Source organism: Bos mutus, chromosome 15, assembly GCF_027580195.1.
Source record: "Bos mutus isolate GX-2022 chromosome 15, NWIPB_WYAK_1.1, whole genome shotgun sequence".
Taxonomy (NCBI): Eukaryota; Metazoa; Chordata; class Mammalia; order Artiodactyla; family Bovidae; genus Bos; species Bos mutus.
Genome location: NC_091631.1, coordinates 40,013,327 through 40,031,578, shown reverse-complemented (window position 1 = coordinate 40,031,578; position 18,252 = coordinate 40,013,327). Strand labels below are relative to the sequence as shown.

Genomic DNA, 18,252 nt, shown 5'->3' with positions numbered 1-18,252 from the left:
AGCTCTTTTGCATGGTTCTTCTGTGTATTCTTGCCATCTCTTTTTAATATCTTCTGCTTCTGTTTGGTCCATACTATTTCTGTCCTTTATTATGCCTATCTTTGCATGAAATGTTCCCTTGGTATCTCTAATTTTCTTGAAGAGATCTCTAGTCTTTCCCATTTTATTGTTTTCTTCTATTTCTTTGCAGTGATCACTGAGGAAGGCTTTCTTATTCCCATAGGGAATATTCTTATATTCTCATAGGGAATGAGAAGTCCCAAATAAAAGAAGGCTGCTCCAAGCTTCTTTTGTACAAAAGAAGTGTACACGCTGTACAAGCAGTCTGTGTGCTGGCTAAGAGACAAGTTTGGGCTCAGTCTGCTCTAGCCCAAAAGACTGTGTTATTACCAATCAGCCATGACATTGGGTAAGTCTCCCAGCCTCTACATGGGGACAGTGATGGCGTCTCCTCCCAAGGGTGCTGCATATTAAGGCTTACTGGAGCACCTCCATTCAACAAAGAGCAGACACTCAGTAAATGTTAGCTATTATTATTTCTCATAAAATCTCTGCTTTGAGGTTCACAGTGAATGTAACAGGTTAAAAGCACTATGGTAGAGAAACACTGTTCAACTTTCTACAGCCTTAAGTTTTCCAAACTTGTTTGGTCACAAAACCCTATAAATGTATCTTGCAGAAGTGCTGGTTTATACCCATGACCTGCCACCCACACTGTGGATCTGTGGCCATAGTACCGAAGAGCGGGAGGGCCAATACCCCATCTGATGCCAGCTGTCCCCAAACACTGCATGTACAGGAAGTGCGGCCAGGACCTGGCATCTTCTGATCAACATCAGAGCGTCACCTTTACCAAGGCTTCCTAACTCCTAAAAGGTGTCAGGTGACACGAGAAAGAAGAACTTAGAGCTCTGACAAGGACCCCGCCTCTATCCCAGCTGGATTTCAGGATGCACTGAGTCCTGGACACAGACATGCAAGAACAGAGTATGCTGTGCTCGAGGGGAACTTTTGAAACAAAGTAGGAGCCACCGTCATGTTAGGGAGGTAAGGTTACGGGGAGAGGTGAAGTGCCTCTCTCTGATCTTTTAAAAATTTTCTCAAATGTTATCATATCATCTTTTCAATTATAAGCAAACCAAAGCCCACAGAAACATCTGGGGCACTGATGCTGAGGCACTTCCAGCCTCATTTAGAGGGTATAAGCAGAGTAAACAAGACGGCGGGGCGGGGAACACAGACACTGGTGGAAGGTCCCCAGAGATGAGGAGGGGCGGGCTCGTGTCTGCCCCTCCGCTGGTCCTCTGTTACTCACCAGCACAGGAGCAGAGGCAAAGGCGTTGCTCCTCCATTATCCAAACTGGCTGGCTGGCTGGCTGTCACCCAACCCTTATTGCTCACCTCTGACTGCACCAAGTTCTGAGCCCTGCTGGACTCTGAGAGGCACCGCTTCTGCCGCTTGTTGTGGTGTCTACAGGCACCGAGTTTACAGGAAAGAATGGAATACAGACGGAGCCCTGGGGACATCCATGAATCGAATCTGAGTCTCTGCTAAGCACACCTCACTCCCTGCTCTTCCACCTCGCCAGCCTCCATGGGCCAGGGCAGACCTGGGGTGAAGTATGACTCTTAGAACACAGGGACCACAGCCTGGACCTCCAGGGGTCAGAGATCAGGAAAGTGAATGGAAGGTAAAATTCACCATTCTTCAGTGGGCCCACTCCAGTATTCCTGCCTGGAAAATTTCATGGCAGGCTATAGTCCATGAGGTCACCAAGAGTCAGCCACGATTGAGCAACTGAGCATATTGCTCAGTATATCAAGGAAGTGTATCTGAAAATCAACATGCTGAGTGCAAAAGCACTCTAGAACCAGATAAGAACCTGAAATCTCAGTTTTCTCCTGTGTACAATGGGGATCTGTGACTGTCATATTGAACAGGGTGGAAGATGAAAGGAAATGATGCACAGAGGGGGTTCTGGCATACAAGAAGTGTTCAATAAATCGTAGCTGCTAAGACTACTGTTGTGGCGGTTTATTATGTGAGATTAACTAGATCCTGGGGTAGAAGCAAAAGAACTTTCCTGCCTTAGCTATCCCTCCTGCCTAGCAAAGAAAAAAGGAAACACAAATAAGCCAAGAGCTGGGAGCCAAGTTGTGGAGCTGCATGACTGTTCAGATCCTTGATTATGGCCCACTCATGACTAGCGGCTGGAGTGCGGGCCTCTTACCTATGTCTGCAGGAAGAAAGGGAGCTGTGTCTGTTCAGTGTTTGTACAACATGCTTTCGATAAACGTGACCTCGGATAATCCTTGCCTCACAATGGTACTGTAGGCGGGCTTTATTAAAGTCATTTTCACAGATGTGGAAATAGAAGCTCAGAGATGAACAGATTTGCCTGAGGTCACACGTCCAGGAATAGTCCTGAAGTTAAGAGAGTTAAGAAGTTAAACCTGGATCCATCCACGCCACAGCCCATGCATTTGCTGTGCCATCAACCGCACTGTCTCCAGGAGAATATATAAATGCCTAGATCCTTCTAACTCAGATCTACTTTTTCTGAAAGTTGATTTCAAAAAAAAGCAAAGAAGCTGAATAGCGTTTTCCAGATTCTGAGAAGTGAAATTACAATTTGGGACACACATAATGACTCACAGATGCATCAGACAGAGCCTTCAAAGGTTTCTGTTCTGAGGAAGTTACCTCTGTGCCCAAGTCGCTGAAATGAACTGAGAACGGGCAGGCTGTCTTTGCCAAAGGAAATCGGGCACTGCCTCTCGCAAGGCTGGTGACTTGAAACCAAACCCTGACTGCTGGCATTTGAGTGGCTTTATTCCTGCCAAGAGGTGACTTTGTTTCTAAGAATACAAAGGACTAAAGAAGGCGTCCTGGAGGCCACAGCAGTGGAACAAACAGACATTTCTCTCTCCTTAATTCAACCTGGCCAGGTGAGGAATCCCTCTGCCCCCACATCTAGAAGGATGAAAAGAAGACATCTGATATGCTTGTGTTCAAATTTTAACAAAATTAAAACCCTAAAAACTATTTGGTGAGGCCTAACTTCCCATCCTGCCAGATCTCCTTCTAAAGGAAAAAGGTTAGGGTGGAACCTCACTTCTCTCCCTTCTTCCCAAATAAATCCCGTTTTCTTTCTAGCAGTGATGGTTTTCCCAAAACTAACAATGGAACACAAAACCAAAAAAGAGCAATTCTATTCTATGTGGCAGAAAACAAAATATTTATACAAACAACAACAATAACAACAACCAACAATCCCAAGTGTGTGGGGGAATGTACAAGCAGAAACAGGGCAAGTGTCAATAAGTTACATCTATCAAAGTCTAAATTTCCTTGACATCCAAAGCAGAGGTTAACACTGGCTTCTTTAATTACAAAAAAAGTCTCCCATATGCTCAATAGACATGTTGATGATCAACATATCAATACAGCAACAGAAAAGGTACTCATTTGCATATTTCTTTCTGGATTTCACACCTAAAAGGTGTGTGACCTTAGATGTGTGACTTTCACACACCTAAGTTGAGCTATTTCAAATCCTGAAAGATGATGCTGTGAAAGTGCTGCACTCAATATGACAGCAAATTTGGAAAACTCAGCAGTGGCCACAGGACTGGAAAAGGTCAGTTTTCATTCCAATCCCAAAGAAAGGCAATGCCAAAGAATGCTCAAACTATCGCACAATTGCACTCATCTCACACGCTAGTAAAGTAATGCTCAAAATTCTCCAAGCCAGGCTTCAGCAATACGTGAACCGTGAACTTCCTGATGTTCAAGCTGGTTTTAGAAAAGGCAGAAGAACCAGAGATCAAATTGCCAACATCTGCTGGATCATCGAAAAAGCAAGAGAGTTCCAGAAAAACATCTATTTCTGCTTTATTGACTATGCCAAAGCCTTTGACTGTGTGGATCACAATCAACTGTGGAAAATTCTGAAAGAGATGGGAATACCAGACCACCTGATCTGCCTCTTGAGAAATTTGTATGCAGGTCAGGAAGCAACAGTTAAAACTGGACATGGAACAACAGACTGGTTCCAAATAGGAAAAGGAGTACGTCAAGGTGTATATTGTCACCCTGTTTATTTAACTTCTATGCAGAGTACATCATGAGAAACGCTGGGCTGGAAGAAACACAAGCTGGAATCAAGATTGCCGGGAGAAATATCAATAACCTCAGATATGCAGATGACACCACCCTTATGGCAGAAAGTGAAGAGGAACTCAAAAGCCTCTTGATGAAAGTGAAAGTGGAGAGTGAAAAAGTTGGCTTAAAGCTCAACATTCAGAAAACGAAGATCATGGCATCCGGTCCCATCACTTCATGGGAAATAGATGGGGAAACAGTGGAAACAGTGTCAGACTTTATTTTTTTGGGCTCCAAAATCACTGCAGATGGTGACTGCAGCCATGAAATTCAAAGACGCTTACTCCTTGGAAGGAAAGTCATGACCAACCTAGATAGCATATTGAAAAGCAGAGACGTTACTTTGCCAACAAAGGTCCATCTAGTCAAGGCTATGGTTTTTCCTGTGGTCATGTATGGATGTGAGAGTTGGACTGTGAAGAAGGCTGAGCACCGAAGAATTGATGCTTTTGCACTGTGGTGTTGGAGAAGACTCTTGAGAGTCCCTTGGACTGCAAGGAGATCCAACCAGTCCATTCTGAAGGAGATCAGCCCTGGGATTTCTTTGGAAGGAATGATGCTGAAGCTGAAACTCCAATACTTTGGCCACCTCATGTGAAGAGTTGACTCATTGGAAAAGACTCTGATGCTGGGAGGGATTGGGGGCAGGAGGAGAAGGGGACGCCAGAGGATGAGATGGCTGGATGGCATCACTGACTCGATGGATGTGAGTCTGGGTGAACTCCAGGAGCTAGTGATGGACAGGGAGGCCTGGTGTGCTGCGATTCATGGGGTCGCAAAGGGTCGGACACGACTGAACGACTGAACTGAACTGAAGGTCCGTTATGTGCCAGGCACTGTGCTGGGCACAGGGAATCCATGAACTAATGGTACAAACAGCATGTCTTCTCAAAGAACCTGCATGGAGCCAGTCTCTTGCCTCTGCAGTCAGAACCATTGGGCATCCATTAAATATATGTTCTCAAAGATTTCTAGAGAGAAAACTGGGATAAGGACAGTCAACATTCCCTTTCTTGTACATCAAATGACTTTGTCAGCACTCACCTGCTCTTTTTATATGGATGTCCGTATTCTCCAGCACTAAACATATAGTGTTTTTCATTAACAAGGAGAACATATATGGGATTTACCTTGAAAATGGGAACAAAGGTTCATAAGCTTAAGATGAAAACCAAGTTATCCATCCCATGTGAGAACAGAACACACTCTCAGATCTGTCAGGTTTCAGAAAACTGTCCTTCCTCACAGCTATTCTCAGATAGCAACAGGAGGATGTGCTCTTATGAAATGAGGGAGTAGAACAGAAAAGAGGGATATGAAGCGGTAGCACAGAAGCGGTAACATGCTGGACCACAGCTGGGCTTCAGACCTGGACAACAGCCAGTCCAGGAGGGACAAAGACCTGGAAGCCAGAGGGCTCCTAAAGGGGCTAGAGAGGGAGTCCCTGACATAGCTGACCATCTGGACAAGAGTTTGAGAATTCTGTTAGACACATGGGGGATGACTCTGTGTAGGTATATACAAACTGAGCAAACAAAGGCAATGACAAACCTTAGGAAAAACAAGTTTTAGAATCAAGAAGATGACTTTCACAATAAAAAAAACTAAGTGTTAAACCTAAAATTGTGAAATAACCATACTGGAGGGGTGGGGATGGAGGTGAGAGGGGTCATGTGCTAAATTCAGAGAGTTAAGTCCTGGTCTTCCACAGTAAGAAGTCAACAGATAAGGTCTCCAGTCATGGACCGAGTTAGGCAGTGTAAGTACGCTGCTTAGAAATACGGAGCGCATGTACAAAGCAAGGGCTGAAAGGCTGCAGGCAGCTGTCCTGAGGAGGACTGGGAGGAGGGGGAGTGGGAGATGGAGTGGGGCGGGCAGGGCACAGCTGCTTCTCCTTACAGGCCATGCCTGGGGTTTCACTGGGCTCACACATGAAGCACATCTATTACTTTATTAAATTAAATAAGCAGCCAATCCAAAGCTATCTCGAACCATCATGGAGTTTCGTGAGGAAAGAACTATAAAGGGAAACAAAAACACACAGAGTCGTGCTCCAGGATGTTTATTCTAGTTGGCCGCAAGTTCCCTGGACCCAAAATGAGGGTGAGATCAGAGCCTTCCTCCGGCTCAAGACGCTGAGGATGACGGAGCAGGACCTCGGACCCTTGTCTGCCTGCAGGCTTGACCTGACACCGCACCGGGGCCAGTCCCGCTGGGCAGAGACGACCCCGGCCCAGCCGCCCCCGCCACAAATCTAACACACAGATTCCTATTTCAACTTGGAGAAGTGTTCATTTTCTTTTTGGATTGCTATAATCCCTCCAGTTATTCTTCACAGCAGTTGTAAACAGTAACAAAGGTAAATGTAATCCTAAAATCTCCACAGAGTGACTTGCAAAGGGCTGTTTAGCTACCCTAGGGGATTAACAAAGGATGTTCTCCCCTCCTCTAAGGTGGTTCTAAGAGGTCACTTTCCTTCCTAGTCTCTGCCTCTCCTTCTCTCTGCTGCTTAGGGAAGTTGCCGGGGGCAGCGGGGCAGAGGGCCAAATACTGGACTCGAGCACCAGAGTCAGACGGGGTCTGGGTCTGAATCCTGGCGCCGGCCTTGTTTCCTAGCTGAGTCATCGGGGAGGGGTGCTTCCAGCCCTCTCCACATCCGTAATCCAGGGATAATAATAGTATCTACCTCGAAGGAGTGTCATGAGGCTTAAAGGAGATCACACATGGAAAATCCACAACGCTGTACCAAGCGTGCAATTCTTCATTATTATTATTATTGTTGATATTTCCTCCAATAGTCATGTTGTGTCTGTACTCCGGGTGAGATTACCTGAAATTATGGCTGTTCCTCTGTATTAGGTCCTGTACTGTAAGGTGGATAGGGTGCAGGTGACCTGCACGCAAGGCCTAGAGGGATCTGGCCCCTGAATTTCTCCCAGTGAAGAATGCAAAGTCTGTCCTGGCAAGTGGGGCTGGGGCAGCCTGTGAGGTTGCCCATTACTGCAGATGAGACAAACCAGAACAAACAACTCCCAGAATGGCCACTAGGGTTTAATTTTCTTTTCTTTCCTTTTTTTTTTCCCAAAGAGCTGCTAATACATTCTAATCCAGAGCCCTCTGATGAGGCAGTTCACTTTTTTCTGCAAAAGGAAAGGGAAAGCCCTAAGGAATCTGCTGGCCCTTGGCATCTGAGAGGCTCCCATGGACACGCCCCAGCACTGCACTACACAGTCTGACCTGAAGATGGCGGTGTTTCCCTAAACTTGTTCCAAAAATTCCAAGTATTTGAAGAACGCTGTAAAACCTTAAAAAATGACTGCTGTCAAATAATACCAGGAGAAAAATTATAATCCACTTAGGAATTTAAAGAAACCAAGACAAATAACTCACGTCAAGGGATGCTAATGTACAAGTTGAAACAGGACAAGGACAAATCACCTACATTTGCTTCCTGTTGTGTTCCTGCCTGGACAGTCTGCTCAGACACCCCCCAGAGCAGCCTGGGCAAACTGCGATGGCCTCCGGGCCCTACAGGGGCAGGGAGTGGCTACAAGACCAAGCCAAGGGAAGTGACCTGCATCTTTGGCACCTGTTGGGGTAAGAGGGCTGGGGGGCTTGCTCATGGTCCCGCAGGCTCTCTCCTCAGCTACTGCTCAGAGCACCAGCCCTGCTCTGGCTACTTGGCCCCGAGGTAGCTGGTCGCTCTCTTCCCTGTGCTCTTCCCAGAAAGAAACATCACTGGAAACAAGAAACAAGGAACAAATAAGTCCTTCCTTCCTGGATCTCACCCCTACCTCCCCATTCCAGCACCATCTCCTTAGAGTGGCTGCTGTTTTCTTAGAAGGGAGTCTTCTACACACAAGTGCAGCTGTGAAACCCCACAGGCTGAGTGCAGGGACTGCGACCAGGAAGGCACGCGGGTGGGGTGCTGACCTGCCAAGGAAAGCAAATGGAGCCTGGCTGGGCCTCTGTGAAAAGCCTATAAAACCCAGCTCTCCAGATGCTTCCAATTGCCTCATCCCCAAATGGTCATGAATAAAGAGGTGAGCGTCCAGAGAAGCTCAGACATGAACAGCAAACCACCCACCTTTGCTACGAGAGGGTGCGACTGGCATGGACAAGCTGATGGGAGAGTTCGCAGTCATGCAGGCCAGGGTGGGAAAGGCTACACTCACCACAGGGACCTGTCACTTTCAGCACCAGAGAACCCTCCATCACCTATGTCCTAGTGGAAGGCAACGCTTGGTAAAACGTAGGAGAAAAAGCAGGGGGAAGCATAAGCAGGGCACAGCCAACCATCAGACTCGCTGCACTCTTCCTCTGTAGGCCGGGAAGGCAGATGTGCTCTCAGACCATTTATTCAAAGCACGTGGTGCATACATTAAGAACACGGGTTGGAATCCAGGCTCTGCTATTTCTGAGCTGTGTGTGGCCTGAGGCAAGTTGCCTAACCTATCTGGGCTGGGGTAGCCTCATCTGCACACAGAGATGACACCTGGCCTGCTTATCTCATGGGTCAATGGCAAGGTCAAATGAAACAGCAAACATGACGGGTCTGTGTGAGCCTTAGGGAGCTACACAGATGCTAGTATGCAGGTTAATTATTAATGAGATCCACGCACAAATCATGAACTAGGGGAGAGAAAGAGCCTCCTTTCTGAAGGACCAGAAACCAAATCTGCCCAAAGAGCTGTTTCCCATGAACACACGACCCTGCTCTGAGAGGCAGCGACTGCCTTAGCAAGCACTGCAGGGCTTGGAAGCTCCTCCAGAGAAAACCTGCCATCTTCCACGCTACCCAGGATATAGGAGAGGATCCTCCTGGCCCCAAATCTAGAATCTAATAAGCCCTGCTTCTGATCTCACCTCTCTGGTCAAATCCCCACACAAGCCACCCAACTCTTCTTTTTGCCACTGGCCTCACTGATGTCCTATTTTCTGAGTTGCCCTGGTCACATTTCCCCAACCAAAGTCAGCATCTGTGAGATCTGATAAAGAAATTGAGTTGATCTGTGAATTTAGGCCTTTGAAAGAAGCAAGAAAAACATGAAATCATCCTTGGGCCCACATTTAACCAGCTGCCCATATGGAAAAGAATCAGGTTATCAGAAGAATGTATTTGCAGAACTTGAGGGCAAGGCTCCCCCAGAGGAGAGAACTTGGGCCCCGTCGGGCTGTGAAGACTGCTGACTCACTCCCCATGTCCAGGAAGTCTCAGGCTTTTCTGCTGTTCCATTCATTTAGCATTAAAGATTAGGAAACAGGTCACTTCAGACCGCAAAACTCCTCGCCTTCTGGCTGAGGACCAGCCATTGTCCACCATTCAGGGATTCTCTCCTCCTGTCAAGTGTCCTTTCTTCTCTTTCTCCAAACGTCCTGATCACCCTCTTTCACTCGCTGTGCCAGGGTGAAGGGCCCTGCTGCATCCAGCCTGGGCTTGAGGAGCTCGAGGCTTTCAAGGGCAGCTGTTTTTGCATTTGAGTAATTTTTAATTTCTTAAAAAATACAGTGACATGGTTAAGAATACAAAGTGGAGCCAAACTTTGGCTCAGCCTCCTCCTGGTGGTGGAACTTGATTACGTACCTTAATGTTCCCGAGCATCTGTTTTGTTACTGAGAGACTGGACGTAAGAACAGTATCTGGGTCAAATGCTCGGCACGTGATGCTCACGACACAGGTCAGCAAGAGCTGGAGGTTACCCTGATAGCTGTAACTCAGGGAGGTTTTCTCTAAGTGAACTCAGGTGTGCACTCCCTGCTCAGGTCTGTTCCTGCGACCATATCACAGAACTTTGCTTCTTCCCCAAGGCAGTGCTTCTTCAAAATCTAAAGAAAGCAATCTCCTATCCCACTCTCTCCATCTCAAAGCTTGCCCTTCTCTGGCTATGTAACTCTACCTAACTGAACTCCTCGCACTTTCTCTTCCGAGATCACAGTTGACGTTAAACACACTGCCTTTGCCTGGAAGATGTAGCTGAGTTGCCGGGCAGCTGGAGGAACCTGCTTGCCGCAGGGAGCGGGTAGAGGGAGCCCACTGCATTTTCCCTAGTGGCTCATATGGTGAAGAGTCCTCCGGCAACACAGGAGACCCAGGTTCAATCCCTAGGTTGGGAAGATCCCCTGGAGAAGGAAATGGCAACCTAGTCCAGTATTCTTGCTTGGAGAATTCCATGGACAGAGGAGCCTGGTGGGCTACAGTCTGTGGGCTCACAAAGAGTCGGAGATGACTGAGTGACTAAAACTTCAAACTTTCAAAACTAGGGTTTAGCAGGAAAACCAGTCCTCATGCACACTTGGGATTCAGCTTACAGCCCACGAAGGCTGGGTTTTCATCTCTCTGAAACTGCAGCTGTTGAAGTTGGTCTCCTGGAACTGGGCCCTGATGACAGGTGAGGAGGCCCTTTCAAAAAAGCCCACCCTAGGTGGAAGATCTCGCACTTAACACTGAAAGTCCTTTGATAACGCAACATGGAAATCCTGTAGAAAGTGTGTCTTTAAGCATTACTAACCACTTCCAAAATAGTCTTTGTTTTTTAGATCTTCCTTTCTTCACCCTCTGCTGTTTTTCTCTCAGGTTCTAGTGGAGCCAAAGGTAACAGAGGGACTGACTTGCTGGTTCTCCACCAATATAAACAGCCACTGACTCAGGGGCAATGTCTGGTTTACAGAGGATGCAGAGCCAGCAGGGGGCGCTCATCCCCTGGATTAGTCTTCCCTTGGCTTGTAGAGTCTGGCTGGCTACAGGTACTCATCAGATGCAAATGAACCCAACAACTTTTGGTTACTGGAATCAACACATCTAGCTCTGAATCTTGGTTGAACACTGGGCAGTCTGTGTCACGGGGCTGGGTAAGACAATGCATCATGCAGGCTATCGCCAATATGACTACTGATAGGGGTGAGAGAGCTGTGAAGAATCTTTAGTGTTGGCAGTGGTGATACATGTGGTAAACAAGAGTGAATTTCCAGAATAACTGGGACTAAGAGAGACAGCTAATTGAAATGGAAGAGAATTCACAAGACTTTTTAAAGCATTCTGACAAGTCTTCTAAGCACCAGCTTCTCAAATTATATAATATGTGCTTTATTTTGCAAACATAAGGTGCTGTTGCAAATGAACATGTAAAGGCCCTTGAGGTCCAAGGTCACATTGAAAAAATGTGGAGTATGGGAATGGTTTCGTTGGTTCTCAAACTTTCAGAGCTGTCTAAAATAAATTCAGCTGGTACATTTATTTAAACAAATATAAATATGCTATCCTTAAAATTTAACATCAAACATTAAGCAGGTTAATTTGATAAGGAAGCCAACAAAGTGATCAATAGTTATGGGTCCTAAACAAATCTGACTTTAGATCCTGCAAATCTCTGTCTGCGCACAGACACGCACACACATCTCCCCTTGCGTCTCTGTAAGAGCTCAGGCTCACTGGAATCAAAGGGCTGTGGGTAGTGCTGGCAAAGACCAAACAAATAAATTAATGAGCGTGGTACAGTGTGATTTTTTCCATCCATATCACAGCCCAAAGAGGTAGGGAATTCTAGTTCTTTCTATAGAAGAAGCTTGGAGAGGTGGCTGTCAATGGCTGCAGCCAGGTCTGAACCTTCTCTGTCCATATGGTCCCCCAGGAGGACACAGGCAGGAATGCACACCTGAGGAGCAACAAAGCCTGGAGGAGGAGAACCTCGTTTTCTGGTCCAGGGTGACACCCTTTGTCCCAGCTACTCTGGAAACGCACTCTCTAGTTAACCACATTTATCATTGTCACCACTGAAGTCATGTTCTACATGAATTCTACAGAGTTAAGCCTTTCGTTCATCAGTAAAAGGTCTACTCTAGTTGAACCAGCCAGACTCTTAATTCTGAATGTACATCAAACACACATATCTGGACACTACTCCAAGGCCTTGGTGGGTCCTGCCTTTCTAAACTATTCACTAGCTTTCACCTCTTGTTTTATCTACACCAGAGTCATCGCCTCTGGAATGCTCTTCTTCCTTACTCTTCCGGGCCCATATGGATCCTCTACCTCTTTGCATAAGGGCTGGTTCCTCCACAAAGCCTGCCCAGTTTCCTGTCCACTCACAGTACCCCTAGCCATCACACTTCCCAGTGACCCTACGGGGGATGACGGCCTCACCCACTAGACGTCAGCCTCCACCAGGGCAGCACCAGAAGGTACACATGGGTGCTCATAACTGTTTATAGGATGGACAAAAGGAACTTCTCAGCGATGCACAGCAGGGAGCCCAATTACCACTAACAACTAGAAGAAGAGGAAATGGGCATTCTGGGCCCCAGTAGGTCCATAACTGAGAAGGACAGTTACCATAAGGGTGCTCCATAAGCTTCTTAAATTAAAAATAAAAATTTTTTTTGTGATAAAACATTATATTGAGTCTTTTAACAAGGATAACAACTAACATCTTGGGACTTGTGCTTCCTAGTGTCCTGGAGTTCTATTTCTAAAAAAGAAATGTTTACAAGTAAACACGTTTGCTCACCCGAGAGTACAGACTGAATGCACAATTCAAGACCTTCACCACTGGTGGTGCTTCACAGCAGTGAAAGAGTACACTGAAACAGAAGATCTGGGCTCCGGGTCCTCCTGCTCATTGGCTAAATATTCTACATCTTTTAATGTGTCTTGGCCTCAGTTTCTTCACCTGTAAAATGGGTAAAACAAAATCCACTCCACTAGCACTTGGAGGACAAAATGGCATAACCAATGACAATGCGCTCTGTGAGCGATGAGGCGTCATACAAACATGAGCTACTCAGAGCAGAAGCATGAACTGAGCCAAAGCCCAGCCTTCAGCCGAAGAAATATGTACATTTCCTTGAAGGAGGAGGAAGCAAAGAGTTGCAAAGGTCATCTTCTTGGTTGTTTATTTCAGTGCTCCCACAGACAAGGGTTTAGGCACTCACTGTCACCCTTCTGGTACAGCCACTCAGACACTTGTGAAGACTGACCCAGGAGGCTGGTCTTCTCTTCCCTGTTCTCAATACTCTTCTTTTCCTTTGCCTGCCTCGACGGGCCCAATGACTACTCTCTTTCTTCATTTTATCCTAATTTTGGAGCCGACTCTATTTTTCTACCAGGATTCGCAATTCATAGGCAGAAATGCCAGGGGGCCACATGTGGGTTCCTGAGTGTCCACTCTGGTGATGGCTGGTGGAAACCCCTCTATTCGTGGCGTCTTCCTGTCCTACCCTCAGAGCCAAAGCACAAACACTTCAGGGAGAGGTCACCTCCTGTGGTTCACACCCAAGTTATTTACAACAGATGATGAACTCACTCGTGATGCTTTCTCCTGGTAACAGAATGGCAGCAAGGCAGCAGACAAACAGAGTGGCCCCTGTGTACTTTTGAGAGCCGCCAAGATCAGCCGGGTGGGGTGAGGTAGAGAATATGGAAAGGAGTTGGTAAAGATCCCGAAGACAAACTCATGATTCCTTCCATTTTTGCCTTGGGCTCACCCACACACAGATGCAATGCTCGTACTCACAGCCAAGGAGTGGGAGTGAAGAAAGGGTCTTGGGCTTTTCGGGTGGAGAGAAGGGAGGCTCACATGTGTAGGGGAAATGGTGGGCCCAGCTGAGGACAGGAGGAGGACGGGCACTAGATGGGGTGGGGAGACAGGAAGGAGGAAAACGACAAATCGGGTCCAGATGCTAACTTAATGGATATTTAGGGTATTAAGATGCATCGCATTCTATGTCAGACTGCTAAAGTACTACCCTGTTACTCCTCCTTCAGAAGCTAAGAATTCGCTGTCTTGAGAAAACACAGCTTTGAAAAGTATGAATAATGGCTAAATAGGCTTGAGTTTACGCTTGAGTTTTAAAGACATGAATTTGAATCTCTAGTCCATCAGATACTAACTGTGTGACTACAGAGAAGTTACTTAACCTCTCTGTTATCTCATGTTTTCCAGCACCTACCCTTATGGGGTTGTTTAAGAGTAAAATGTGATGATATCTATTAATCACCTTACACAATACAAGCCACAGGTCAGGGCTCAAAAAATGTTGTTGTTCAGCCACTCAGTCGTATCCGACTCTTTGTCACCCCGTGGACTACAGGACCCCAGGCTTCTCTGTCCTTCACTATCTCCCTGAGTTTGCTCAAACTCATGTCTATTGAATTGGTGATGCCATCCAACCATCTTATCCTCTGTCATCCCCTCCTCTTCCTGTCCTCATTCTTTCCCAGTGTCAGGGTCTTTAAATGCAAGAGCCTGTTAAGGTCTTACTCTTCTGCTCTAGTAATTCCTGGAGTTTGCAGTCCAGAGCATCCATAACCATTTAGCTCTAAAGTTTTACATATTTGTCAACAGAAATACCTTTTTACTTCATTGGAGGGCTGCTCAGCCCTCCCTACCCAGGTCTGCTTTCACGCAGGGTATCTGATCTGTCAGGCCCAAAGGCAGGGTAAGAGGAGCAAAGCCTGGGGTCAAGGCACCCAACTCTGAGCACACTCACCGAGTCTGGGTCTCGCTGCTGTTCAAGGAAAGCTGAGAATTCCACCAGGCGAAGTTTGGTTGTGCCAATGGAGCGGCCCTGCCAGGCTGGGACCGAGGGAGCTGGGGCTGACGCAGGTTCAAACCCTGAAATACAAATTGATCATTACCTTAAACCCAGCTCCTTGCCTGCCATCATCAGGTCTCAGGCCACCCCCGGGGCAAGGGCCTACAAAATGGACCACCCAGGAGCAAAGCTAACAGGTCTGTCCACCAGAGTCTAGGGGTGGAGCTAGGCCAGCAGCGGTGGGTTCTGGCAGAGGAGCCCAGAGGCATGGCCAACCGGAGAAGCGCAACGCAGGTGGTTCTTCCTAAAGCTGGTACTAGCCCAGGTTAAGGGCTGGGGGCGAGGACACCTAACCTGGGGCAAAGGGGCCTCGCTGGGGACCACGGCAAGAAAGATGAAGTGTGGAAGTGGATGCTGACAAAGCGCTCCTGTGAGACAGGAATGTGGGCACTCCCTGTGCTCTTCCAGCTCCTTTCCTGAGTAAGACTGCAGTCACCAGCACAGTGGAATGTTCTCCTGGGATGCTCTGTGGTGCTGGAGCAGAGGGCAACGTGTGAATGCATTTCAGTCTGGGAGCTTATAATGAAGAGTGTGTGTGTGTGCTTGTGTGTGTGCGTGTGCATGTGTGTGTGTTGGGAGGCAGGCAGGTTGGCCAGATGCATGCTTTCTACCTGGGCTTCCATGTAAGCACTCCTTTAAAGAAAGGGTACTCAGAACTGAAATACACTTCTCTATGAAACAGCAAATAAAACCGTCTGCCCACAAGACTGAGATCGCCCAATGTGGCCTGTTTATGAGGAGGAAGGAACCAGAGCAACTTCTCCTTTCAAGGGTGACCCAAGGCCCTGAGTGAAAGTGATCAGGCTTCCTGTTGTTTTTTTTTTTTAAAAAGCCCATCAGAAGAGCTCTCTAGAGATGATGGAGGCAAAGCAGGACCTGGGAGGGGACACCGGCGACCCTCCTGAGCTCTGGGCTAACCCTGCCTTAAGGAGGGTGGTGGCAAGAAAGAGGTGTCCATGGCCCTGCAGGGGAGGGTGTTTGTGCAGCTGGAGAACAAAGTGAGAGGGTTCCTCAGAGACTCACCTGGAATGGGGGCCGTGACTGCTGGCTGGATGGGGTAGGCCTGCTGCACGAAGGGCTTGACGCTGGAGATAAGAGGACAGAGAGAGTTAGAAACCATGGCTGTAGCAGCAGCTACTTCCTAGGTCTGGCCGTGGCCTCCCAGGGCAAGGGACTCCTCACTCTGAGCTTCCCTATCTGCAGGTGGGAGCACAGCCCAGGCAGAGCTCTACCAAGATGGAGACCCAGCTGTGCTGTGCAAGTGAGAGGGGCCGGCTGGGTGCCGATGACCAAACCACCAAGCCTCATGCCAGTTCCACGGCACAGGTAGGGCAGAGGTCAGCTTGCCTTGCACGTGCTGTGGCATCTACCTCTGAACCTCGCTTCTGGTCCCTGCAGAGACCGAGGTCAGCAGTCATCATGGGCAGGCAAGATTTGGGACATGTTTCAGGCTCTCTTTCTCTAGACCAAGTAGCTCCATTTCCTTTGAGAATATACAGGAGGAGGTTCCTTTCTGCTTTTATTCCCAATCTGTCCTCGCCTTCCGGTTTACTGAGCTTACCTCCCATGCTCTCAAAGCATCAGTCGGATTTTCTATTAGCTTCCCCCACTACAGGGAAAGCCGGAAGAAAATGGACTATAGGATCACCTCCACTGTCCTCTCTCAGGAGGACCCCAGGCTCTGCCCCCTCAAAGCCATGAAAAGACGGAGATCCTCCTCCTGTTGCCAGCTGCAGGACCACTAATACTGAAGGAGGGACTGAGGTCTTTACACGTCTCCCAAATCTGAGCATCTCTTTCCTGCTACTGGCGTCAGGAGATAACAGTGGGGGATGATGTTGGTGATGTCAGGTTAAATCTCCCTCCCCCCCGCCCCCCGCAAGGCCCCAGGCAGTCTGGTGCCAGGAAACCTCAACCCGGGGTGGGCTGTGACCAGCCCCTGGTTGGTTGTCAGTGCCGGCCCCTCCTCAGACTTACTCTTGTGAAGATCCAGGCTGCCCTGTTTGTATCATTCCTGGCCAGAACTGGAAAGCAAAATGCAAAGAGCCTCAGGGTTAGGAGTTCACCTCAAAGCACTGCTCAGGATGTCTACGCACTCCAATCCCAGCTAAACAGGGGCGCAGATCATCTGCCAGCTGCCAAGTGACACAGCCTAAATGCAGATACCACAGGTTGCTGTCCTGCAGAACATGTTAACCTCCCTGAGGGCAGGCACCAGCTCTTCAAGAGTTCACCTGACACCCAATAGGAATCCGGGTACATTACAGAGGGTTCACAAATATTCCTCTGACTGCTTCATCTATGTGCCCGCTCACCCTTCCTTTCCTCCCTTCATTCTGCAACACTTCCTACGTGACGTTCTGCCTCCACAGCTCACAGCCTGGGGGGAGAACACAGCTCAGAACCAGGACGGTGCAGACACCTCCTTTGCTGTGGGCTTTCCTAGGCCCTGGTGCCTGCCGACAGCCTCTGGGAGCGGCAGATGTCAAGGGATTTGGACAGCCTTGGGTTTGAGTCCCGACATGGCTCTCCATGTGACTATGATAGAGTTACCCAAACTCTGGTTTTGTTACTAATTAACTTCAGTTTTCTGTAAAATGTAAATCTGTAAAATGGCAGTAACAGTAAGAGGCATTTAAGATTACTGTGAGGATTAAATGAGACCACAACATTAAGCTTCTCAGCCTTTGGCAGGTGCAAAATGAAAATAGTAGTAAAGAATACTTTTGTCTCTTTAGAGGCTAGTTGCCATAAAGTGACCCCGAGGACACAGGAACAGAGACTAAGGGCCAGCAATAAAATGCTCTCTCTCTCCGCCTCTCCCTAGCTCCGCTTTTCTCACCATTTTGCACCCAGCATCAGGGCACCACGAGGTGGTCCTTCCCCTCTCTTACATCTGGCACAATTAACAGGAAGTGCCAGGTACATGGGTTCATGCTCGGCCACGTCGGCTCCATGTGCTCAGGGGCCATCACTACCAGACCCAGCTGGTAACTTACCCCCGGCGCCCCCGGGAAGGTGGGGCGTGGGATCCCGGGCAGCCCCAGCTTGTTGTGAATGGCAGTGGCCGAGACGATCTGGGCTGACGACATGGCGGCCATGTGCTGCAGGGCCTTATCCTTTGCAGTCTGATCCTTGAAGGCGACAGTACACACAGACTTAATACACAACCCCCGGCTACCAGGCGGCTCAGACAGGCACAGCCGCGAGCACGGGGACTAAAATACAGAGCCACAGAAGAGGCTGGAAAAGCAAACATGCGTGGATAAATAAACACAGCCAGAAGGCCCAAACGGCCTCAACCTACTGTAACTCTGGACGTTTACTGAGAACACCCAGTAGCAAGATTTAAAAAAAAAATTTCTTTTTTAATCCATTTTCCAACAGAATGGGAAGCCTCTGAGGAGAGTGGACAATGTATTTATTTTTCCAGCTTCCAAAAGGAGATGTCTCCAATTACTTAACAGACTGAAAGAAACAAGGGAAAAAAAAAAAAG

The 18,252-nt window shown here is 47.9% G+C and overlaps 1 protein-coding gene across 11 annotated transcripts in view; it reads right to left on the bottom strand.

The window, feature by feature from the left end:
- Positions 1-18,252, bottom strand: part of TEAD1 (TEA domain transcription factor 1) — a 274,281-nt gene that overhangs the window by 45,412 nt on the left and 210,617 nt on the right. For all 11 annotated transcript variants that reach the window (XM_070383945.1, XM_070383946.1, XM_070383947.1 and 8 more), the window contains 4 exons: positions 17,755-17,889; positions 16,733-16,779; positions 15,779-15,840; positions 14,651-14,775 (listed from right to left, as the gene is read on the bottom strand). In XM_070383945.1, coding sequence (XP_070240046.1) covers positions 14,651-14,775; positions 15,779-15,840; positions 16,733-16,779; positions 17,755-17,889 — 369 coding nt within the window. The remainder of the gene's footprint in view (positions 1-14,650; positions 14,776-15,778; positions 15,841-16,732; positions 16,780-17,754; positions 17,890-18,252) is intronic.